Raw genomic sequence first — 26,015 nt, 5'->3', positions numbered from 1 at the left:
ATATCCCCTAATGTAAGGAGGAATGTGTTTGTGAAGAAAGTGTAAAACAGACCATGCTGTCAGGCCAACTCAGGCTAGAGTCCTGCTCACCTCCTGCAGCTCGCTCACCTATTGGTAAAAAATGCAGGAAAAGGCTCTGTGGGTTCTTAAACAGTTTTGTTCCCTTTGATATAGCTTAATACTTGTGGATAACACCAGTAATTTAAAACATTAAAACAACATCACTACCTCTCTGTGAAACTATCAGTGTGCCTAAAACTAAATTTTACACACTATGTGTGTAAAATTATACAGCAACAAGGAAACATGTACTTTATAGCTAATGCAATATGAATTTGATGCTTGGGAAATGCATCATTATGTTTTTAAACACATACCAAGCATTTTTGCTTTTTTGCTATTGTGCTCAGGATGCTAAATATTTAACTTTATTCAACCAATGGCATTCATCTGAATGAAATGAAAGATCATATCACATGGCCAATCCGACAGTTACATTGGGCTATTTAATCGTCTGGTTAACTCCAGTCAAAGTTCAGTGATCCAAAGCAGGTGAAATTCTCACTGCAGTTTGTGATAACATCTTTGTGATCAGAACAGTATATGCTTTCCTAGCTCCTTCTCTTATAGGATTTCCATGTATTTCCAATGGTGAAAAGTTAAGACTTACTTTTCTGTATCTCAGAGGAAGCAAAACACCTCTCTGTGTTTCAAACACAGAGAAATTGTGATAAGGCTTGAAGTCTTTAGGAAAGAAAAAGGGTTAGATGTAGGAAGAAGACTCTGAAGTTCTTACATTAAAATTCTTCAGATGTAATACTAAATTTACAAGGAACATAAATATCAGTGAAAAAGTAGCAACCTTGGAATGTTAAAAAGCAAAAACAACATAATTTTTTCTTTGAGGCTCCCCCTCTTTATACAAAGTTGCCCAACTTAAGCCATGAATAAAATGGCAATTGAGGCTTATGGGCATTGTTCAATGAATAATTTGCATTATCCTGTCCTTGTTCTTCAGTGTTTCCATTGGTGCTGAGAATCTACCAGGTCCCTGAGTGCACTAATAACCCTTAATGACCCTGATTAGCTCTATCTGAGGTCACCACTCCACAGACCCTGCCTATAGGTCCTGGAGTCCATATAAATTCAGGCCTGGACATTCAGCCCCTACCTGAGCTGTGTTGTTGGAGTGTCTGTTTTGAGTTCTGTCATAGCCATGCTTGTGCTTGGCCATGTACCTTGTTGATACAGGCCCTGATCTGTGGACTGACTTCCTGGCTTGACCTCAGCCCTGCCTAACCACTGTGGTCCTGCTCAGTGATCACTGGGCTGTATCTGATGCTGGGTACTCTCAATGGACCCAGTTCTGACCCTGAGATACAGATTGACTTCCTGGCTTGACCTTTGGACCAGCCCTGTCTGCATAACAATGAACAACAGGAGCCCTGAGTGAACCCACAGAGAAAGAATATCTTCAATTTTCATGCTACTTTAGTCATCACAGAGCAAAGTAAGGTGTGTAATGTAAGACGGCTGATTTTTAGTGTAATATGCAATGCAAGTCTTGGGGCAGAATGGATATTTAAGGAAAGACATGGGTAGAACCCTTCAATTCATGAGCTCTTCTTCCTAGAAGTGCTTATGAGAAGTTCTTCAGCAAAATCAGTTTCTTCTGATTCTGATCTTTTTAAAAGTAGGATTAATCAATTAGTGTAATGCTATTCAACATGACAAATGTAAGAGGATTAAGCCAAGCCTTGTTCACAGACAGACTCTAAAAGCATTCCATACAGAAACTAAGCTTTGCAATAGAGAAACAGGGAATTTGGAATCAAATCTCTTTGATTCTGTTTTCTGCTTAAATCTCTTTGATTCTGTTTTCTGCTTCAAGCTCTTTGATTCTGTTTTCTGCTTTACTCTTAACACTTCTCCTTTTTTCTTAAACGCAAAGCTTTTGTGATTTTCATATCATGGACATCTTTAAGACTGCAAAAACTATTCCTAATTTTATCACCATGAAGTCAAGAGGTTTTGAAACTTTTTGAGAGCACCTCAAAACTACCAGGAGCGTAGAAATCATTACTATCACCTGGGATGATATGTGAGCTACTCAAGTTCAAGAGTCAGGGTCTAACTCAACATGCTTGATGGTTTAGTTGGAAAAAAAAAGTCATTTTCAGCATAGGCTTTTCACAAACTGGCATGAGGCAATCATATTCTGTCAAAAATTCTCAGCCTGCCTAATTTATGCAGTGGTTGAAATAACGTGGGCTTGGGTTCCTGAAGAGTAAGAAAAGAACCAACTAGATCACTCTGAAATGAATAGGACTTGGATGCTTAACATACTGTTGTGGTTTTTTGTGAAGCTTTCTGTCTCAATGACCTGAACCTTAAAGTACAGTTCAGACCTGAAACAATGAACAAAGTACCTCACCAGTTGTTTCAGTGAGTTTAAGAGTATTATAATGAGGCCTAACTTTTTTAAATGGAAGAGCCACATGGTGGCAGGAGAGAACAAAGCATGTAAAAAAAACCTGGTCTGCTAAATGCTTCCTTCAGTTTTAACTACGTAATGCTCCATTCTACAGTGTAGCTGAAGGTTCATGGCTATGTTTTTAAATCTAATGGACACGAACATTATTCATTAGTTACAATGTTTAAACAAATGTCCATGACTTCTAAGTTTCTGATACCACTCACCAAGTTCGATTGGGAATTATACAGTGAATGTTAATATTACAATAACTGTGGAAGTTATGTAGTACAGTTAAGATATGGAATCTGCAATATGTTTTTAGCTTATCTACACTGCCACATCTTACCATAGCATGAGGTGTCAATGACTAGAAGAGATCTTCACATAGCTATTTTCCTATTGTTGCTTTTATGGTGACACTACCAGGTTAGTGACAGGCCACAAATGATGCTTCATATTCTTTGAAAATGAAATATTTAGCCCTTCATTTTTAATGTAGTGTGCTACATCATAAGCTGGTCTGCTATACAAAAATGAAAAGTCAGATTTTTCACTTTAAGAGCTACTAAGAGTAGTCCAAACTACTAATCCTTTGATTTAAGACCATCTGGACATACACTTCACTTTATGGACATCCATAATTACAATACACTAATGTTTCTAGATGTCTCACTACAGTTAGCACTGTTTTCTAGTTAACAGCCAATGGAAATAGTGATGCAGTTAGTTGTACACACTGTTAATACTTACACAATTGCAGCCAAAACTGGAATGTAACCAGTTACCTTTGCAATCAAGATGCAGTTCAGATAGCTGATTTCTATTAAATTAAGAATAAGTGGATTTTACAGCTGTAGCAGATGTATAATCTTCCTAACTTAGAGTTGTGATTGTTTAACCTGTACTGAAAGACTTCATAGCATCCTTTCCATTAATTCCATCACTTAAATCACTGACTTCACACGTTCCATAAAAATAATTTTGTTCTCATCTGAACCTTTTCTCAACTTAAATGAATCTAGTTTAAAATGTTGAATCCTTACTAATAGCCACCAGCATGATTTTTAAAATAATTGATTTAAGGGGAAAGAAGACATGAAGGAATCAAATAGCATATGATTCTATTATCTCTATACCTATCAGTGCAAGAATTTTCCTAGTACTGTAAACAGTGTTGTAAAGTTTCTGAAATCCTAGTGGCCATCACCATAGCCCTGGTCACACCCAACTCTTAATGCTAATGGGAGCAGCATAAGCTACTCACCCTCTCAGAGGACAGAGTTATGCATCTCTAAACCGTGTTTTATTGGATTTTTTTCTTTAACCTATTAACAACCAGTGGACATCTAGCCGAGGAGTTTTCTAATAAGGAATTGTTTTACTGATTAACTGATCTGACAAGAAAAGAAAGCATTTACAAAAACCTGAAACTGCCTTGCAACAGAATAGTTCTCACTTCCCTCTCTGTTCTCTTTGTATACTCAGCTTTCATAGCTGAACTTCTCAATTTCATTCTAAGGCCATATTCTTCTTAATAATCTTAACTGATTTATTTCTCACTTGCTTTTCCACTCCAATCAAATATAAATTTTTCCTTACTCTTCCCTATACATGCAAAAAAGGGGGTAATACAAGAGTTGTAGGATATAAAACCAGAGAAAAACTTCACCATTGTTAATATTTGCTAATTCTGCATCTTCTAAAATATTATGGATCAGACTCTTGCTTGAATGTGAAAGAATTTGCATGCCTATGTAGTCTCCATGCCATCTGTTAGCTTCCAGGTTCTTTTACTCCTTTCACCCAGATCCTGCATGCAAAGCTTTCTTTTAGTCCTGTTAATAGCAATTCTAAGAGTTCCATAGCTGCAGTCTTAACTGTCTTTAAAATGTCTCTTAACTTTTGCTCTACTTCTTCCTAGACAATGTTCTGCTGGTTTTGTTAAAAAAAGAGTTCTTTAGTATAATGCAGTTGCCCTGTTTCTGCCTGCAAATAAGGATCTCTGTGATCTCCCTTGTGTTACCTCTTAAATTACAAGTTGCCTCTAAATATCCACAAAGCTCCACTGTTTTAATCCACACCTCTTAACTGTTTTACCATGATGCTTACAGAAAACTTTTGATGTCAGCAGGCAACAAAAGGTGTAAGACTGACACTTTGTGTTCCTTTTTATCCTTCTTGTATATAGGCTGTGTATGAGCTAAAAATACTTCAGGCTCTGCTTCAATCTTGTTAATACAGCATGAATTCACTTTATGCAGCATGATACTACTACAATAAATGTGATAAATTCCTGATGTATGCCCAAGTTTCAGGCTGGGTAAGACTTTAATGTTAGAGATCAATCTTAGAAGATTATTAATTTTTTACAAACATGAGAAATTCAAACCATCTGGTCACCTCCTAGTACTCAGTGTTCTAAGCAGTGTTGCATTGATTCCACATAATGTTCCCTGTACTTCAGTGTAATCTGAGGTGATTTGACTCAGGTGACTGAAATGGCCCTCTCTTAGCTCAGCCTTCTTCCTTGCTGTGTCATGAGAAATAGCTGGACACTGAAACCACAGAGACAGACTTCATAAACAAGGATGGAAGAGTTAGGAAGTAAGAAAAATAAGAGGAACTCAAATGAGACAAAACCTCATTTTTCTCAGAAGGGTCCAAGTGTCTCAAGAGTTACTAGTAAACTACTCTCACCTCCAAGTCACTGTTTTGAACTAGCTTGAACAATCAAGGAAAGTCTTTGCTTTCTATCAAACTTCCAATATAATCTATAAGATGGATATGTAATGTAGTCAACAAAAAGCATGAAGTATCGCTATCATAAGATGCAGCATTTTGGACCAAATCCATGCTACATCTTAGGTTTCGCTAGGATTCAGTACTTTAGGAGATGAGAATATCCACTGTCTGTTGGCTGAATGGGCCTATTGGAATCCCTGTAGTTTTGTGATAGAGCATGTTAGCATAAATGAAGTGGTAAATCTTGCTACATTGATAGGCCTGATGTATACCGATTAAAGAAGAAGCAGTCAACGATGCCATCAGCTTATACTTCTACATTGACTCGTATGGACTCATCATGGCTGTGTTGCCAAAAACATTAAATCACTGGTTTTTTTATCTGTGCATACCAAAGTTTGCAAGTATTAACTCTATTTGCTCTGTAGAAAAGTGAAATTAGTTAAGGTTGCTGTTTTAGCATCTTTTACCAAACAGCCTTCAAAAGAAACATAGTTCTTAAAGATGACTGACTACTGGAGGCAGCCATCCAAGGCCATTAATATGAAAATAAGAGGACGGTTCTAGCTCCTTGATGGACTGCATGTTTTAAAAGTACTTCAGTACTGCAGCTGGGAGTAAAAAGCAGTAGAACAAATGTGATAACTGAATATCGAGGCAGAAAATTCATGCTATCTACTGTCAAAGCACAGAAGTAGAATATAGCTAATGTGCTGCCTTTTGGTCTGTTGACCATAAGAAATACTCTCATTGTTTAGTTAATTTAGTTTAGGTCTCTATACGAAGTACTGTAATTTCAGTGGAAGAACAGCACCAGTAGTAAATTATTCTGAATCCTCAGAGTAACAACTTTCAGTTCAAAACTGCCTTAACTGATCATTTCATTATTCCCTAAAATGTATTTACTGATTTGCAAATGTTACTAGTTCCCTTTTTAAGATTCCTGGATGCTGGGCATGATGCAGCCTGAGCAGCAAAGTTCACTTCTCTGTGAGTGGCAGGATGAAAAGAAAGCAGGTCTGACTCACTATTCCTTGCCCATTGATTTAAAAAAACAAACAAACAGAAAACAAACACCACTGCAGTAGGCAGTATTGCACATATATCTGGCCACTGACCCTTTATAGTCTGTCCTGGGTTAGGCATAGCTGGGCATAAGGCACTTAGGGTGCAGTCAATGCTCCCAAAAGGCTTGTTGACTAGCAAACGGCACAAAAAAATTTGCTTCATTAATGGGATAGATGATACACATACACAAATGGTTAGGGATTTAACGCAATTCCTAATAAGAAGATCAATTATAGCTAGGGCACAGAGGGGCACAGACTGATAGAAAGGAAAATTCCGGTCAGGTAGCCTGTACTAAAGTTTGTCTGGGTCTTTTCCCAACCTGTACATTGTGAAATGCTTGGCTCCTTGTGGCCTAGAACTCTAGTTCAGTCGCAGTGCTCACATGCTTATTATCTCCTCATCTGTTCTATGTTGTTGTTGAATAGTGAGTGACTCCTATCTCAAGAACATATTGGGAAATACAGCTTCACTTTTTTTATGCAGTAGATAACTAAAGTTGCCACTTTTGTTGTGAGATAATGCCACATTGCTATATTGAATATACTAACAGCAATTAAAGAGCTATTAGTGGGGTGAAAGAAGTGATAGGTGGATGGGGTAAAGTCTAAGGGATTTAATCTCCTGCTTATTCTTTGCTGCAAACAAGGTCTTGCTAAAGTTTTATTTACTTTCATTTCAGTGAAGGAGTCCTATTGATGGAAAGCCCCCTGTGGTGTGGACTTTTCTCCTATTGAGAAGAAAAACCGACTTTTTCATAACAAGTAGGAATAACTAATACGTATGCAAAGTTTAGAGAAATATTATTCCATTAACAGTTAACGACTTTAGTTCCCCGTGTTTATTTCAGTTTACAAGCTAAATTAATACAACTTAAATATCCTTGGTTGTTATACAATCAGATTTTGAAAATTAAGTTCTAGTTACTATTTGTAATTTCTTTGTAAAGATGAGTAACATAGCTATTTAGCAGCTGTCCAGAACAATGTACACAAAATTACAGTATGTTTCTTAGTAATTAGTAGTTATCTTGATCTTATTACAAATCATTGACTTAAAAATAAGCAAGAGTAAGCATAAAAAATGTTAGGCATAACTGAAATAAAAACCTTCAAAATCAAACTCTTGATGCCATAGTTTTTCCACAGTGAGTTTGCACACATTCATAAAACTAAAATAAGGTCCTTGCAAGTGCTAAATTTATTGATTTCTTATGGCAAACTCCACTCCCTTCCACAAGAGAAGAAAAAAATAATGCTTTTATTTGCAAAGTGAAGTTCTTATGATATTAGACACTTTGTATTGCTACCATAATTTTCTTACATGTAAAAAATAGTATCAAGGATCTCTCCTTCCCTCCCACCAGAGCCTGATCCAATTCCTCCACAAATTAATAGACATCTTGGAAGCTTAACTGAATCAAACTTTCTGAGGATACTCATAGTATGTGTATTTAATATACCAATAGTTTAATGGCCACTGAAGTATGCAATGTATTTGACATCAAATATATCATGAAGTCTGTAACTGTTTGCCATACAACACAGAATTCTCATACCTCCTGTTTTTTTCTGAAGAGGCATGTCGCACTTCACATTTTACTTGTTAAAACCTATTAACACAAGATAATTCAGTAAATAAGCTTGACTGTGTAAACAACCCTTATTACTTTCAAACCTAAATACAGCAACGAATTAAAAAAGCTTTACGTTTTCCATCTGTGCAACAGTTTTGTCGTTAATATACTTTAAAACCATTCTTACCCATATAAAGGATTTAAGTATGCTCTCTTAAAACTTTAGATTAAATAAGGATTTTTGAGCATCTAACAATTTTTTCTGAAGGAAAACTTAGTTTTAAACTTTCAAAGCTTCTGTTTTCCACATACAGTCCTTTTCTGTTTTCTGCACACAGACTTTCTAGAAATCGCAAATAATTTTAATGGAAAGTAAAAATACTGTATTCCTTACACTTTGAGCTTCTAGCCACCTTGCTGAGGTTCTCAGCACCAGTGAAATAGTGCTAATTTAATGATGTGGATACTAACTTAGGAACTGAACGTTGCCAATGCCAATTCTTTTATAACACAAAAACAAACCCTAACAACTTTTACCTGTCTCTAGCTTTACCTGGACTGCTTAGTAAACAAAACTGAGAGTATGAAACTGAGAGACTACTGAAGGAATGACACAGAATCACATTATTCACTAAGTCTATGTTCCTTGTTAGAGATTTTCTGTGCTTACTAAAGTATCTTCTTGTTTGGTTACAACCAAACTTTTTTTCTTGTCTTCCTCTGTTACAGTCTGACTCATCTGTTCAAACAGCTTTGATATCTTGGCAAATCTCAGGTGATTCTGAAATCTTCGTGCAGCAAAAGCATAAAGTAGAGGGTTAATACAGCTACTGATGAACACAAGTGCTCCAGAGATGTACACTCCTCTGCCTACAATTTCATCCAGTGCCAAAGACATTTCCTCATTAGAGAGTTCTATCTGAATTGAAATAATATCTAGGATGTTAAAGAGATGATGAGGGAACCAGCATAAAATGAATGCTACCACAATGCTGGCAATGAGCCGTTCCGATCGCCGCTTAGATTGGTAAGTCATTCTGCTTATTCTTCTTGCAACACACATGTAACAAGTGCAAATAATTAAAAAAGGGATTACAAAACCTGCAAGAGTCTCCAGCAAAAGATACGACACTTTCTGTCTATTAGAAGAGTAGTTGCGACATGTGCATAGTAGTCCACCATTCATTTCTTCTGTCTCTTGAAACGGAATGACAGAAATGCCAAAAGTAATAGACAGAAACCAAATGAGGAATATGATTAAAAAAATCTTTTCTTTTGTTTTGTATCTTTGAATTGTGAAAGGGTAAAACACAGCCATTAACCGCTCCAAGCTCAGTGCTGTAATTAGAAATATACTAGCATACATGCTGCAGTAAATAATGAAAACGAGTATTTTGCAGAAGATGACTCCAAAAACCCATGAGTCAGCAAAGGAGTAAATCCAGATTGGTAAAGTAATCAGTACAAGGACATCTGCAATGGCCAGGTTCAAGATCAGCAGGACTGAAGGAGATACTTGCTTCATTTTTGTACAAACAGTCCAGATGACGATGCAATTTCCAGGGGTGCCAATAATAAATGACAAGCTCAGTATTATGCAGACTACTGACCTCACAATATTCCATGTAGAGTGGATACTGCTTTCCTCAGCTTGACTCATTCTGGAAATTCTTCAGTTGTTCTTGGTTGTCAATATCCTGAGTGTTTGGCACTCTGCTTTTATTCTGAAGGTGTTAGCGAACTACTTGAGACAGTTCTCTAACTGATATTGTGTAGACTAATGTGGCATATGAGCTCATGTCCTAATGCTCACTCTTACAAACATCTGACCACATATGGTAGTTCCTGTTGTTTAGGAAGACAGTGTGCATTTTTGCATACAAAGCAAAAATAAAAATACAGTGCAGCACCTGACTCTGCTTTTAGTTATACATCCATCATACTTCAGCAGATTTTAAAGCATGTCAGTGGTCTTTCAAAAGTGTCCCTATTTGAAGAAGCTTGCCACTTTGTTAAAGTTACTGATCTAATCAACAGCTATGAGGAGAAAGAAACCCTCTTTATGCTATTCTACTCTTGTTTGTATGAATAACTCAACATTTTATTTTATAAAAGCCAAAAAGAGAGGGGTGGCAGATAAAACGCAAATGTGCATTATATGTTGGAGATGAAATTCTATTCCAAAGCATAAAAAATTGTGCTTACTGTCTTCATGTCCCCTTTTTTAATTCGGCAGAAAACAGTCAATCATGCTTTCGAAATATGCTGGCATAAAGGAAATCAACATTTGTCCTATAGTGAGACTGTACTGGTACAATAAAGTGGGTGGGAGTTGTATTTCTAATGTTCTGGGAAATTGCAGTCCTTTATCCAAACAATAACCATCAGAATAGTCTGGATATAGGGTTATAGGAGGAAATGCTCCATGTCAGAGAGAAAATACATTATTACATTGTCCTCCTGCTGTGCCAGCAATGGGGTATGACTTCATCTCCTAGGAAACTTGGTAGTCAGTCCAGTATTCAAATCCTATGTGAATCTTAAGTTCTTCAGTGTCTGGCCAAAGAATATGAAAATATTTTGTTATCCTGATGTCAAAACATCTTCTTTTGAGGTTTATTTCTAAAAAGTTAAAGGAGGAACTAAAACAGCAGCACCAACAGAAATGTTCAACAGTCACAGAAGTGAAACTGGAAGGGTATTTTCCATAAAAAAGATGCACAGAAAAAAGGAGTTATGCATAGCTCGCTCTCTGAAATTTAAGACTGCGATACAGATTATTTCCCTAAGTGTTGAGGTAGAATTCTACAAACCTGGCAAATGTAGTGCATAATATTAAGTTGAAAAGTATCTTTCACCATGGAAAAAGGATTGCAACACCACCACCCCCAAATCAGCTTAGCTGTTTTTGATCTCATAAGAGTATAATGAGATCAAAAGCAAATCCAGAATAACTCCACTGAAGTCAAGTATTACATCTTCAAAATGCTATTTGTGTAATAAAGATTTTAATTTGGATTTAATCTGATACATGATTCCAGTTCCTTTTATTTTTAACTACATTTAATACAGATTGGGTAGGGGAAAAACCCAAACCAGTTGTTTGTATTCTAAAGGGAATTTCTAAAAACCACTTGTGAAAATCAACTAATGAAAGGAAGTGCTGGGCAATGTCTCTTCTTCTAATGAAATCACCTTTATACACTTCTGGCTATTTCTCCAGAAGTAACTTTGGAAGGGCTCTTTATTAATTTATTGCCAGTGGCATATCTAGATTGAACTAAGTTGCAGATTTTTACTGGGAAAAAAAAAATTCAAGGAGACATACCCAGTACCTCTTGTAACCTGATGCTACAGGGACAGGCAGGTTCTTTTAGGTGAAGTCTGAATCTAGATTATGATTATTGTACCACATGCTGATTATTAAGAATTTGACCTGATCTGCAGAGGGCCCAGGTGACTAAAACCTAGGTAACTAAAGACTCCAGATAGTAAGAAAGCTATACCAATTACTAGAAATTCTGCTTAACTGAAAGCTATGGTAATTGCTAAAAATTCTGTGTAACAATAAGCTATGCTAACTGCTAGAAATTGTACATAACAATAAGCTATGCTAATAATGAAAATTTTTATGTCATTATAAAGCTCTAATTGTAACCACAACCCTGTGGCCAGTCCTCATTCTACCAAGGATCCCTAAAAGAACCTGTATGTTCCTGTAGCATTGGGTGACAACTCTGTAAGATTTTCCTCTTTAAAACTCTGCTTTTGGTGGCAAAGAGCAGTCGCCTGGTCAACTATTGGTATCAGTATTAGTATGGTTCTAATCCAGTGGATGAACTGGGTCTGGTTGAACTTCTGAAGCATCTGTCCTTACATTTTTCAGAAGCATGTTTCTCCACTTCAGTCAAAGTTTGCTTTCCAGATGGCCTCTGCCTCTGGCTGTATCTTTCATTTAAACAAGAAAACAAATGAATCTCAGAATTGCAGCAACAGCACGGGATTTCTGTTTCAAAAAAGATCCCAGACAGGTGTTGAAATGCTGAGATTTCCTTGAGTAAGAGTCTGAAGACAGGCCATTAAACTTAATATCACAGATATTAGAGTTAACATTAGCTAGGGAGCATGTTTCTGAAGAGCTCTATGTGACTGTTGGATCACTATGAAAACTTCAGACTGTAAGCTGTCTTTAATATTCTCTAAAAGTGTCTGTTATTTGTCAAATTTACACTAGTAGTACACAAACTTTATGGGAAATTTAACAAGTATTTCCATTAACAAGGGGAGCAGTGTAGTATGTTCAATAACATGCTAAAAACAGTGGCTAAACAACTCAGTATCTTACTCATTCTAGTGACCAAATATGGGTGGGGCTTTTAATATATGAACATGCAGTTGGACTTCTGACCACATAAGCTCTGGTCTAATTCTATTAAGAGCAGTGAAATTAGGCTCCATTTCCGTGTTAAAAAAAAAAAAAAAAAGGCTAAATCTGTGAAGTTTTTTGTGTGCATGCATATTATATGTAGTGCAACAATTCAGTCATTAACACGGGAAACTTTATGTTAAGTCTGTTACCTTTAGATTGGCAAATAACTTCTGAAAACTTTCTAAGATCAGGAAGTCTATGCTTCCACTAAGAAATACTTTGAATAGAATTTGCTTTGGCTTAAATATTAGGGGAGTGTTTCATTCAGCCTTCAATTTATTTATTTTTCTTTGTACGCATGCAGGAGCTTCCCTCTGGTGGACGGTCTGTAGTTTACACTGCCACTGAGCATTTTCAGACAGCTGTGTTTGGACCACTAAATGTAAATTGTAATTGATATTTCTGGTTCTTGCATATTTATTCTGAGAGTCAGAATTTCACTTCAAGATGCTGAGAGTCTTCAGGTGAACAGCCTCTGCTCAAAGTGCATCCACCCCTCCATGCAGTAAGAGCATGCCTATAACAATTTACAGAGTAGCTGATGCATGGGAAATCCGTATCGCATAACTTGTATGAACAGTTGTACCAAAAAGACTTTTTAAATCCTCTCTAATTTTTGTCTTCAGAAGGATCCCCTGAATGTTTGTCTAGTAAGTAATTGTAGAATAATGATCACCAAGTATCATGTATCTGCTCAGACGCTGGAAACTGATGTTAATAATGTTGTTTGACTGCTAATGCGGAAGGGAGGAAGTTACTAGTTTAAACCCCTTAGTTCTTCAGCCACTGAAACAAGATAGTATTTGCAGGATTGGTATAGCTGTCTTACAACAAACTCATTTCAATGGTGCTATTAATAACAGTGTGAAAGTGGCACACTTTGCCTTGATCAGGGAATTATGGGCTAGTTCATAGCTGATCTAAATGTTACTTTCTTGATTACAGGAGGGTCTCCTATATAAATGGGATCTCATGGTGGTGTGCAGCAGTTAATAATTTCTCTGCCCCTGCAACTACTGCAAAGGAAAGTGCAGTGTAGGAAAAGACAGGTACCAGACATTTCTAAGCTCTTGCAAACACTGTTTGTGACAGCAGCTCATGAGGTAACAAGTACAAATGAGAACACTCTCAGTGCTTCTTTATCACCAGAGAAAATAACTTAGTGAAGAGCTACCCTGGCATCAGTTCCAGAATGTAATAAAAGATGTGTACCTTGCACTATAAATAGAAAGTTTGAAATATTCTGTGCTGTGTGCATTGTTATTAATCAGTCTTCTAATAATATTACAAAATTATATCCCTTACCCAGCTCAGTAGCAAATAACGATAGTTTTATACAACTGGCCAGAGAAAAGATTTCCTATTTGTTATGTTCAGGGAAAACCGCTTTATAACTTGTGATAGGAGGAGTGCTTACAAGGCACCTGTTGTATGTGCATCAATACCTGCTTACGTATTGGTACCTTTCTTACCCTAACAGAATGATCATAGACAATCAGGACACGTTTCCAGCAGTTGTGAAACTATTCAAGTATATGGTGCAATATTTTCCTTGTACAGACATACCAGGTTCATGAGAGTAGAGGTGCTAATTAAGATAGTGGAGAACTATATTTATAATTCTGACTATAAGCAGGAATATCAATAACAATTATGCAGAGATTATGGAAAAACTTAAAAATATCTTTTCTGCACATTATTATGAATGTATATAGTTTTAATTTCCTGTTATTCATAGTACAAGCTTTCAAACAGTAAATGTACAGATCTGTTACAATTTAAGGTGAGACTTAGGCCTGTACTAAATCAGCTGTCACTAAGTTGCTATTTGTATGTACACAAACTATTGCTATCCAAAATCCTTATCTACACAAGCATATCTGGCACCACAGATGGTACTGGGGAAATCAAATACACTGTTTACGTACTCTTCCTTTTGAGTAATAAATTACTGATGACAAATACTGCTTGGATGATTTGCTGCCAAAAGTTACTTGATTTTTCTTTAGTGTTTAGCTAACCCTACTGCCATTCCTACCTCATTTGCTGGGATTGCATGTAAGTATTATATTACTATACGATCAATGTCTCTTTTTGTTATTCAGCAGTGTAATGAAAGAAAGTCTTTAGCAGTGCATCTCTTAGTGAAGGACCTGTGATTAAAAAGAACTAAACCCATACTTTGCTGTGCATGTGCTGCAGCAACAGATGGTAGCTGTTGCTTTGCACGTAAACCAGGCATATGCTATTTCCTATAGCATACTCTTACGTAAAAGGATCTGCCCATGTGTTTTCAACACAGGGCGGCACTGGGGAACCATCTATTGTTTTTTTGGCTAAGACTGCAGGCCATGGAGGTGTAGCCTTTCTCTGCTCATGGTGCACAGCGTTCAAGGCTGAGACCCATGGAACTGATTCTTTTGCAAAAGAAGGTTAGATGATTGTGACTTAAATTTCAAAATTGTTTCTAATTTATGGATAACTTTATAGATAAAAATCACAATGTCTTTTCTGTCTTGCAGATCATGTTATTTTCTAAATACTCATATTTCTAGCTCTCTTAGTTCTCTTTTGATATATGTCTATTTCCAATGTTACATTTTGCTGTAACTAATACAATAAGGGCAGCTCCTTCTGCAACAAAAATAACTTGGAATCTGATTTAATTTTCTATACCTCTGAACTAACAAAGTTTGGAAAGTTTGGCAATGATATTAACAATTGTTCCTTCAGTGTAGTTTCCATTAGTGTGTTCTTGTAGTCTCTTTGAAAAGCAGATCAAATTGCGATCTCTCATGTTGTGAAACAACCCTGCTCAGCAGATTTGAGCAGCTTCCAAGTCTTACTTAATTCCTTTAATACACAAGCATTGAGCCACTACCTTGGGCCCTAGTGTGACATGACATCTTGGTTTTGTGGCCTTATATCAGGAAACTGGTTAACTGTGCTGAAAGTAGAAAGATTGTACTCATTTTATGAGGAATACAAGGATTTTCTCCTGCTCCGTAGCCGCCACCATAGGTGTGTTAGCTAAAGAAACCTGTAGAGGAATGTTTACGCCCTCAGTCACTTAGTGATTAGCATACCTGCTATGTTGTTCTGCATAGCTAAAGAAGCTAGTGCATTGTACTGTGCTGCTATTCAGAATGATCTTGTCCAAGCACTCTTAATCTGAAATAAAAAGTAGTCAGGATTGATTCTGAGATGCCACACACAGCTACAGTAATAGCTATTTACTAAATGCACACATAATATATTTTATGGAAAAAGTGTAAGAAAGATATGCAATCTTCAGGCACAGGTGATTTTCTGTCATTCTGTAATGTGGCCTATTGCTTCTGTAGAATTTTTATTTAATACTAGAAATGGCTGTGAACAATGATGACTTCCCCATTAAATGAAGCAAGTGTTTTCACTGGCGGAAAGTGCTAGCACCATTTTCTTAGTTAAAAATCTAATTATTTATGGATTTTAATAGAATGTAAGGCTAATAGACTCTAAAGTCATCCGATTTCATATCATTCTTACATTCGACTCTTGAGCCTAATAACATGATCTGGGTTTAGGCATTCTTATTTCTTATGTTCTACTGTTGAGTCAGACCAAAAAGTCCTTTTACCCCGTATCTTGTCTCTGATGGCAGCCAAAAGCAGGTGCCTAAGAAAGAATATAAGAACAAGCCACATGTGACTATACTTGCCCCACATATTCTCTGGCATTTAGCCAATTACAGCTGAGGAGTTTCCTGAGCCAGGTATGGTTTCTATGTGTTTAATAAAGCTTTGTGGACATTTACTCTGTAGACTTCCTAAGTCTATCCGTGAACTCATGCAAACATTTAGGACTGCAGTTTTGATACATGCTGTGTGAAGAACCACCTCCATTTGCTTGTTTGCTGGTCTCCTGTTAGCTTCATCTGGCTCCCCACAGTTCATACGTTGGAAGAAACAGTGAATAGTTGATCCCTGTTCATCTTTTCCATAGTCCTTATTTGATTAAACCCTACATCTGTCAGTCATTTCTTATTTCCAGACTGAAGAGTTCTTGCATACGTGATCAATTCCTATATAGAAATCATTCTACACTTTTCATCATCCCTGTTGCCTTTCTCCCTTCTTTCAGTTCTCTTATATTCTCTTTGAAACAGAAGGCCAGAGTAGTTCTGAAGTTCAAGAGTTCAATTCAACTGCAGTGTGCTGCAGAGGGAGAATGAAAGGAACCAAGTTACCTGGAGATCTAAGATCCCTCATCTCAAGTCTGTTTGTTTCACCCTGCTACAGTGTAAAAAGGAGGATAGCTTAGCTGTCTATACTTAAACTACTGTCGAAAATGTCCTTAATTTTTTTGAAAATTGGGGATTAGTTTAGTTTACATTCAAACCACAAAAATAATAATTAGTGGTTTTTTTCCTCAATGCCAGTCTGTGCTGTAGGATTTAGAAGACTTTGTTCCAAAGGTCATTCTTCCTTCATTTACTCCAGATGCTCCACAATCATAGAAATCCTCATGTGATGCAATTACCTTGTAATCCTTAAACCATAGGTTGTCCTCTGTCTGGTAGAGCTTTGTATCTGTTTGCTGTGTCCCCTATTCTGTGCTTAAACCATCAAAAGTCAAGTATCATTTAAATATGTTATTTATGAAAGGCAGTTTCATATTTTTATGTGTTGTTGTGTACATAACAAATATGCATTATTTGTTATTGTATGAAAGGCAGTTTTAATTGTGTATGTTATTATTTCTGGGCAGCTTTGTGTCTTGTTATGCCTATCTGTGTGGGAAGCATTTAGTCCTCAATGGTATTGAATGGTATCTCTTTAATATCTGTTCTTCCCCTACACAGCAAATGTGTGACCACTTTTTTCATGATTGCTGTCTTCCTGTCTTTTGAGTTGCTATGTATTAACCATGTTGTGTGGTATCCGACCACAATATTACTGAAACTATTGCTATAGCTCTGCTGCCTTACTTCCCCTCTGTATCAGCTGGATGTACTTCGTGTTGGTATAGCAAAATGTTTGCTATGTGCAATATATCCTGACACAGAGTGCTGGTTTTTGGCACATTTTGAGGTCTGTTACTGGGTGAAAAACAGACTACATAGTAGGGAAAACATGGCTAGAGCTCTTGCTAGACACTGCTGCTGAGTATCAGTTGATCAAATTATTAGGGGTGCCCCCCATGACAAATCACAGATCCAGTCACAAACTTTATCCAAGTTCTAGTTCCTTGATTCAGGTTTTGAACAATGTTAGGCTGCATCTATAGTTTAGGAGGTTTGCTAAGTTATTGTTTATCATCATGTAATACTATCTTCTATACAAGGTTATACAGATATCAAGAAGACAACTCTAAAGCATATAAAACCAGATATTTAAACAGAACTTTTTGAAAATTGTTAGCCTTTCTGTGTTATCAGAGAACAGTCATCTTCTGTAAGCACAACAGAAAAAATCAGTACTGTCTAGCAGCTTGCCAAAATGAGGAAATATCCAATAAAATAGCGTAAGATAGGAGCTTTGAGAGTATTGTTTTCTCCAGCTAACCAAGGTATCTTTGCAGCCCACAAACACAGCAAAACTGTTTTCACAAGTTATGTTAGGGTGAGGTCCAAGTAGAAGAGTTGAAATTGCCTCATAATGGTATATCCTTTAACAGGAAATCATGAGACCAATTTATCTGCCACACGAAAGCTCATATATTTCTTGCTTTCAGCAGAAAATTTGTTTTTATGTCACATGATAGCAGTACTCATTTTCTACAACGTCTTCAGCTTGTAATCTGAGCAACTTCACTTCCAGCTGCCAAACACTGATAGCCAAATGATTTTCACCATACCATGAAGAAACTCTTAAGAGTGTTATTCTAGTAACATATTGGCAATGTAGCATGGTAGCAATAATTAAAGCATCTCAAGCTGTTTATAGCATATTAATTTAAAAAAAAAGTTGTTCCACTAAATCCATTTTCTCAAAGTACTATGTCCAGGCACTCTTTGGCAAGCTTCCCCTTTCTAACAAGTGCACAAATATCTCTAAAATATAATTTTGCAGTTTAAAACATGACAGGTTTGTTCACTGCCCCGTGTTCAAAATGCCCTTCACTCAGTGTTAATCCCAGAAATGGGTTAAATGAAACGGTGGAATTTTATTAGAATTGTCATTTTATATTCTCCTTGTATTATTTACCCAATAGAACTATCAGAATAACTATCCTGATCTAAGTTTGATTCTAGCTATGATCTGAACAAAAAGATTAATGACCTTCAAGAGTCCCTTCCAACCTTAATTTTCCTATAATTATATTTTTGCACTGACATAGTTGACACAGCCTGACACAATGCTACCCACGATGCTGCTGATTAAGCCATTTTCCCATGATTAACCATTCCCAACTGCCTGTGTCCCTCAGCCTAGAAGAGAACTATGTCCTTACAGGAATCATCAAGCAATACTTTTTAACTTAACATGCCCAAGGGATGGGACAGTAAGTATCTGTGCACAATTTAGATGCATTTGTAGTCTATCTCTTTCTTTGGAAAGTGGTATCAGCCAAACAGCAGATCAGGCATTTCTTTTTACATGCACTGACAGTCAAAACTCAGATCTGAACAATTCATTTTGTTAATTTTGTTAATTTTGTTTGGTTTTTAATGTTAATGTACATTAATGATCTATGTGCATTACATCTCCACATCTAAGATGACTGGTTGGCTTTACAGATGCATCTTTTAGTGGGATTGCATACACGTTTCAGATCCAAAGAGCCATAGTTATAAAATGAAGAAAAAAAAATCTTTACATATCCCTTAAACTCAGTTAAACTCTCATCAGTTCATTTTTAATGCACCCACTAAAGAGGAACTCTCAGATTGTTTCTTATAGGCTGAAGTCTCCCAACAAATATGATCACAGTCAGATGTTTTTCCATCCTTAGGTGTTTGAACAATTTAGCACTGAAAATGAGGGAGTGAAACCTTAATGAGACTAGATAAAGACCAGCATTCCCCTCAATAAATTACTAAATGACTGACATCAGTTTCAGTTCTTCTGGACACACTTGTTTCCAGAAATGGGTTCACTTCTGTCAGTAATCTGTTGGACCTCGCAGTAGCCATGTTGTGTCTTTTTAGAAGTAACTTTGAGCTAGCTAGCAAATTTCCTAAGCCCTGTATTTCTCAGCAACTTCCCTGACACCCTGCCCAACTGGGATACCAAACAAGGTGTGACACTGGATGAAATTGCTTATTAAACAGAAGAATAGTGGTCTCCTTGCCTTTTCATTATATGTGGGCTAGAATCCTGAAATGCTGCCGTTTGACTCATGCCACATGACAAACAAGATTTCCTTTGCTTTCTTTGACAAGTATGTCACTGTGCCCTAGCCACTCTTACAGTCTTGTAAGATGTTAACCTTACAATAACAGCATGCTGAATTCTGCTTTTTCTCGAAATCTTCTCTTCACCTGAAAAGTATCTTGCCTGCAGATCAAAACCACCTTGTTAGCTTTTGACTTCAGAGGGCGCAAACAGTTTCTCTGCACAGCAAAAAATGTCAGGTTCTACCACTCACGCAACGTGCTGGGAAGTTGTTGTAATTTATGGCAACTTGTGCAAGACATAAGCTGTCCCTGAGGGTTCAACCTACTCAGTTTTCATCACAACATAGATTATATTTTCAATTCTTTTCCTCATATATTCATCCTACACAAAATTGTATCTCTTCTTTCCATCTTCCTGTGCCACCTTTCTTTTTTTTTTTTAATTCCATATTTTGCCTAGCTTCAATTTCAAAATTCTTCAGTGGTCCAATCCAGAACACCAACTCTGAGTAAATCTTAAGTAAAACTCCCAGTACCTTAAGTCCCAGCATTCTTGCTAAGAATTTCTCACTCCCAGATTCTAACAAAATTCTCTTTGACTGAGCAGGAATTCTGCAATTCAGCCTGTTAGTCACTAGATCCTTACAATTTACTATGAAGCTCTATTATGTGGATGGTTTACAAGCACAAATTGATTTGCTTTAGCAAAATGTGAGCCAAAAGAGTAATATGATCACTATTATACAGATTAAAGGTTTGACAATAGGAGAGATGACAGTGACAGGATCCATTAATTGTGGATATCCTACCTTGGTGAATGGCTAGGCTCTGATATTCTAGGTTGATATTCACGTAAGCCTGCATTTCTGTACCCCCACTATCCAACTGCCCTCTTCCCTCCTTTCTGGCCCTGTTCTGCATTGTAACCAAATTCAGCCTGAAAGAGACTGAGGAACTGATTTCAAGTCTTGTTGACTGTCCTAATGCTAGTAAGCATGGGGAACAATATGGAAGTGAATGTGAAGCGCTGAGGAAGCAGGGAGAAAGGAAAGGAAGGGAAAGTATCTTTGCAGCCCTGGTTCAAATGCATGTCAGATTGCGTTCTGGGACTATGCTACTGCGCTTATATGCAAGTACAGCTTGAGTTTAAGAAGTGTTGTTTAACAAGTGCAGTGACTTTCTAAAAAGTCTGCTAACCTGTCCAACAGTGGATTTAAAAACAATAACTTTCCTAAAGGTAAGAAATCAATACCCTCTTCAGGCAGTCCAGAATTGGAACCTTCCTCTGGCTAATTTAACAAAACTGGGCTATAAATTGAACTGAATGTCTGGTATATTTATGGAATCTTCTATATTTAAAGTTTTACTCTGAAGAAATATTATTACATAACCCAGTGTTGCTATTTAAAAAAAAAAAAAACAAAAACAAAAAACAAACAACGCTCCTTCCAATGCACACTCAGCTCTTAAGAAAAATACATGTTTATGACTGTCCACCTTTCAGGTCAGCTGCAACATTTAAGTATTATTACAGGTCAGTCACAACTGTACTAAACCCAAAATCCATTGTACAGGTATGAGTGACTTCAACTGGGCCTCAAACCATTCTTGAGAAGGAAGGGATTAAACTTGCTTTTTGCCTCCTGAGTTGAATTTTAAGGGGTGATGTTTAAAAAAAACCCAAATAATTATCTTTTTTGTAGACAGTGAAGAAAGATCACATTGGTGTTGTGTGATCTTTTAATTTCGTGCTGCTTTTTCAAAATAAAGTCATGCTTAAACAATGGCCAGGATTCCTACTGATGTAGGAAAACTTAGAAGGGTAAATCTGTTGTGTCAAGGAGCACTGGAAATCTTTGTGGTACTGATAGAAGAATTATTAGGGGGAAAAAAAAATCCCAGCTTCTTTAAAAAAAATCTGTATTCTCTAATTAAACCTAAAACTGAACAAGCGTGCTGTTCTGAATGTGAACTTTATGGAATCTGACTACTTGTGGCAAACTAAAACAAAATGTATCACTAGTCTTCCTAATGCATAGGCTTATGTAGGTTTCTGGGTAGGCCTGAGTTCTTCTCACTAGTTGATTCCTTCCTGGCCTTAGGCACCAGTTCAAAATTGTGCATATGAACATAACTCATTTAAAGCTGAATACTTGGGCTGGTCTGTGGAGTTTGGGGGTTGGAAGGAAAGAAATGTCACAGATCTGTATTATAATATTTTCCAAAGACAAAGAGAATTTTTGGGAATTCAAGAAGAGATGTCATACTGATGTCTGCAGGAATAAACGAAATGGGTAGCAGATGCTGTCTATACACTCAGTAACAAGGAAGATGATTAAAGCAATTGACCCAAATATTATTTTTTGTATACATGGTAATAAGCATCTTATTAAATCTTTTACCTTCTTTCTTGTCTAAGAGGCTTCTGCAAGTGTCTGTATTTCACTATTCTCATTTTCATTAAGGTTGGATTCTGGGTCTCAGGGATAATTTGTATTGGTGCAAATTCAAATGCAAAAATTAGGATGGCTGGTAAAATCTCGTGAGGTGGTAAAGTTAAGATAGCACGTTTCTGAAAGATATGACTGATGATGATTGTGTTAACACATTCTGAACTTGGTAAATTCCTGAATGAAACACATTAACAACGGGGAAAGTGCTGACATGGGCTTCTGCCTACAGTGTACCTCTGTGCCAACACTTTGGTTGTCTTCACATGTTACTTTGAAACTTGCTGTTGTTCTACTAGTGTGTCTAGCTCAGCACAATCGTGTTTGGCGGTATTTGAGCCAATACAAACACTACTTAAATGGCAAGGATCAGAAGCAAACAGAGAATTCTGTTCAATCAAATAAAAGATGTTTAAGCAAATATTAGATTTCTGGAAAGGATTGTATCTTTTAAATAACCAGTGTGCAAACTCATGTCCAATTCACGGTTTTTGTCAAGTTGCCAGTGCAAGCCCTCAAAGAGTCTTTAACAAAGATAATGCAACTGATATTGTAGTTTCTGGTATTTAATATAGTTTATTTCTGGTGGGTTTTTTTTTGAAAGAAGTAAAGAATATTTTCTTAGAAGACTGATTATGCACATTAAAAAAATTCTCTGCAGTGGTAACAAACTGGCCTCTCAAGTATGGATAATGATTTTTTTCACTTCATACATAAGTGAAAAAGGTGTAGTACTGCTTTTATCAGTAGTTTTAACTGTAACAACTTTCTTCTTTTTCATTTCTAGCCAGCTTTGGATACAAAACTTGTGAAGGAAGCAGTATATAGCATGTACTTGGTAAAATAATAAGCTTGCTGGCATTTTACTGGCAGTTCAGACTTGTAGTTTGTTCTGTTATTTCTTGAATTTGCCTTGGATGATGACTAGTAGAATTCTGTCCTGTGGCTATACATGGTCATGTTCCTAAATTGCTGTTAATCTACAAATGCCTTGCTGTCAAGTCCTTCTTTGTGGAGAAAGAGGTGGATTGCCCTTCTAACAAAAAAGCACTTAGAAATAGTTACACTGACTCGATTAATAGCAGGGTATCATCAACTGTAAAGCAATGCTAAGGCACTCTTCAGAGTGGCATGGTTCCCAGTGTTTGTTGGTGCAAGTGACAATAGGACCAGGCACTCAATGTGAAAACAGAAATTTGCTGTGCATATTTAAACAACCTTACAAAGGCAAAGAGCTTAATTTACTTTGTTTTTTAATGTGAATGGTCCTGATCTCCCAAAAGGAGACAACAAAAGAAATAACTACCATACACTACTTGATCCTTGATTCAGCTGAAAGACCATTATCTAAAGAGCCTGGGCTTGCAGAGCAGGATGAATAGCAATATGTGCTTAGCAGGCTTCCCCTGGAGAAGAATAAGATGGAAAGGTTTTTAGTGAAGTGTGAAGATACTCCCAGCTGCCAGAACAGCACAGACATATTTCTTGTAAAAGAAATATTAAGATTGGTTTGAATTGAGTATGGAAATGTCTGTGTGTGATATCATGAGTAGAATCAATAAGGCAAGGGTTACAAAAATTACACATACATGATAATCAAGGACACAAATAAGAGCAATCAAACTGGCAAATGCTAACAAATGCAGTGTTTACATCAAGACCAAAAGGCCTGTGCTCTGAGAGGCCTACAGCAGAAATGCCTTATCAGCAGATGACCTGCCTTCTGGTAACAGGAAGATGGCAACAAGTTTACAGTAAGTCATACAGGCTATTCCTTTCTGTTAGCCCAGCAGGAAGAAAGACAACAGGCAGTAGTGATCTTGCCCAAAATGTACAGAGGGTGAAATAAAAGACTGAGACAAAAAATCACATAACTCACTCCTAACTCACACCTAAAAGGCACAGAAAATCTGTACAAAAACTGCTTTCCTGCGACCCAAGGGAACCCAAGAGATGTAGTGAGAACTTGACAGCCAGCATTCCTTGAACCTTGTGTCATAGCACGAGTGATCCTGGCCTGACTATTTGGACATGTGCATTTTGAGGCCTTTGAGTACAGGGGTATGAGAGAATGACTGTGAGTGACTGAAATCAGTTTTCTTTCAATATTGTTTTACCCTTCCAGAAGGTCTTTCACTGCATTTTGTGATATTTTGTGATTTTCTTACGCCAGGATCACTGCTGCAATCAGTTTTACAGTCATGCTTGCACACCCTGTAGTTTGTTTTAGTAGGAGGTAATTTCAAGTCAACACTTGCATGGTGACTAAGCACCTGTCTTTGGGACAGGCCTTTGGGTTTGTTGGATGTTGACACCTTCCCACTCATTGTAAATATACAAGGTGTGGCAGCTGCCTTGAAAAAGGCAAGTCTAGATTCAGACTTAGCCTTAGCTTCCTTGAGTGATTTGTTGCATTTTCTTCCTCTGTCTTATTTCAGGAGGAAGATGTGTACTCCTCCTTCCATGTCAATGCCAAGCCACCCCCATCACTTTTCTAAACTCCTGTCACTAGGCTGTGCATCTATTTTACCAGATTCTGCCCTCATGCACAGACCTGTTTGACGTGTCTTTCTGCACGAATTACAAATGTTGTTGAATACTGAGTTCAGTGAGGTGAGAACAGCTTCAGTTTTATACCTTACGGTGCATATGTTTGGTAGGAGTTACCAAGTCAATGAGAAGTAGTTTTTTACTTCTACTTGTCTCTCATTCCCATGTCTTCATTTGTGATACTGTTCATGCTAGTGTATTAACCATTCAAGGTAGGAATATTTCTGAAAATTAGTACACACACCAAGGGATGTAGGAAGCTGAGAAGCAGACAATGTAGTGCTCTTGTTGCAAAGTAACCCTATCAGAAATAGCTTTACCCTGAGCATGAATTGATAACACCTGGCTCAGAAAGCGTGTGTCCACAACAGTAGATACATCAGTGAACCAAGGAAACCTTGTCTTGCCCATCAGCACAATCAAGACTGATCATGAGATGCGATTACACTGGTTCCAAGTACCATTTTTTTCTCCGTTTAGTTTCTGCTTCTATGGATACCCTTCTTCCTCCCTCTCCACAACTAGACACCCACCAAACGTGTACTTCAAACTGAGCATGTAACTCCTACTAACTGGTATTGCTGAAGCACAAAGGCTTATATTCCTTCTGGTTTTAAATTACTGTAATTACAAGTCTACCTGTTCTTGTTATGTATATAAAGTTCTAACAATTTTTTTTAGTATTGCCAAATGCCTGATCTCAAAGATACTCTTTACCAATTAGCTGTCACATTAGTCAGGTGTTGCCTGAAGTACAGCTATGCCCATAAGCTTTTATATGAGATGCCCAGTCCCTTGACTGTGTAATACTAAAATTCCCAGCTCTGCTAAGTATGTTTGTTTTTCCTTGAACCATTCTGACCACTCCCCTTATGCACTACCTACTTTTATGCATAAGTTTTGCAGCAAAAGCCCCTTACTTCACTTTTACAAATCTTCACGATCACAAAACTGTAGATGTAATAATGTGAGACAAACGTACTCCTCCCGCAGCACGTCTCCCTCCGTAAATGCGTACTGCCAGCCGGGACCAGAGGCCTCAGACCGGACCTGCGGGGTGCCCTACCTGTCGGCTCTGCCTCACACGAGCCGAGCCGGGCCGGGCCCGCGGCTGTGGCAGGGGCCGCGGCAGCTGGGAGCCTCCGAAAGGCAGGGGGAGCCGCCACATTTACAGAGGTTTCTGCGGTGGTTGGCACTGAGCAGCGCTGTCGCGGCTGAGGGGCGGCGGGCGCGCTGCTGACAGCAGCGCGGGCTCCCGCCGACGGCACCTGAGGAGAGGCCGCGGAGCCCCGAACCGCAGCTCGCCGCGTCTGCTGCGGTAAGCGAGGCCGCGCGGCGGCTCCGGCTCTCCGCAATCGGCTGGTGACGCCTGCGGGGGCGGCGCCGGCTGCCGGCGGGGCGGG

General features: G+C 37.7%; 1 protein-coding gene across 1 annotated transcript; it reads right to left on the bottom strand.

Moving 5' to 3' along the window:
• Positions 1-8,184: 8,184 nt before the first annotated feature.
• LOC142413548 (leukotriene B4 receptor 1-like) lies at positions 8,185-25,941 on the bottom strand. Its single transcript, XM_075509793.1, has 3 exons — positions 25,679-25,941; positions 15,378-15,462; positions 8,185-10,418 (listed from the first exon to the last, which is right to left on the bottom strand). Exon 3 carries the CDS (start codon positions 9,520-9,522, stop codon positions 8,512-8,514), a length of 1,011 nt encoding a protein of 336 aa, XP_075365908.1. The 5' UTR covers positions 9,523-10,418; positions 15,378-15,462; positions 25,679-25,941; the 3' UTR covers positions 8,185-8,511.
• Positions 25,942-26,015: the final 74 nt, after the last annotated feature.

This window comes from Mycteria americana, chromosome 8 (genome assembly GCF_035582795.1).
Source record: "Mycteria americana isolate JAX WOST 10 ecotype Jacksonville Zoo and Gardens chromosome 8, USCA_MyAme_1.0, whole genome shotgun sequence".
NCBI classification, from domain to species: domain Eukaryota; kingdom Metazoa; phylum Chordata; class Aves; order Ciconiiformes; family Ciconiidae; genus Mycteria; species Mycteria americana.
This window is presented reverse-complemented; position numbering and strand designations above follow the sequence as displayed.

Bases quoted from the DNA above. Each gene is read 5' to 3' on its own strand.
- LOC142413548 (XM_075509793.1), bottom strand. From the start codon at position 9,522: ATGAGTCAAGCTGAGGAAAGCAGTATCCACTCTACATGGAATATTGTG.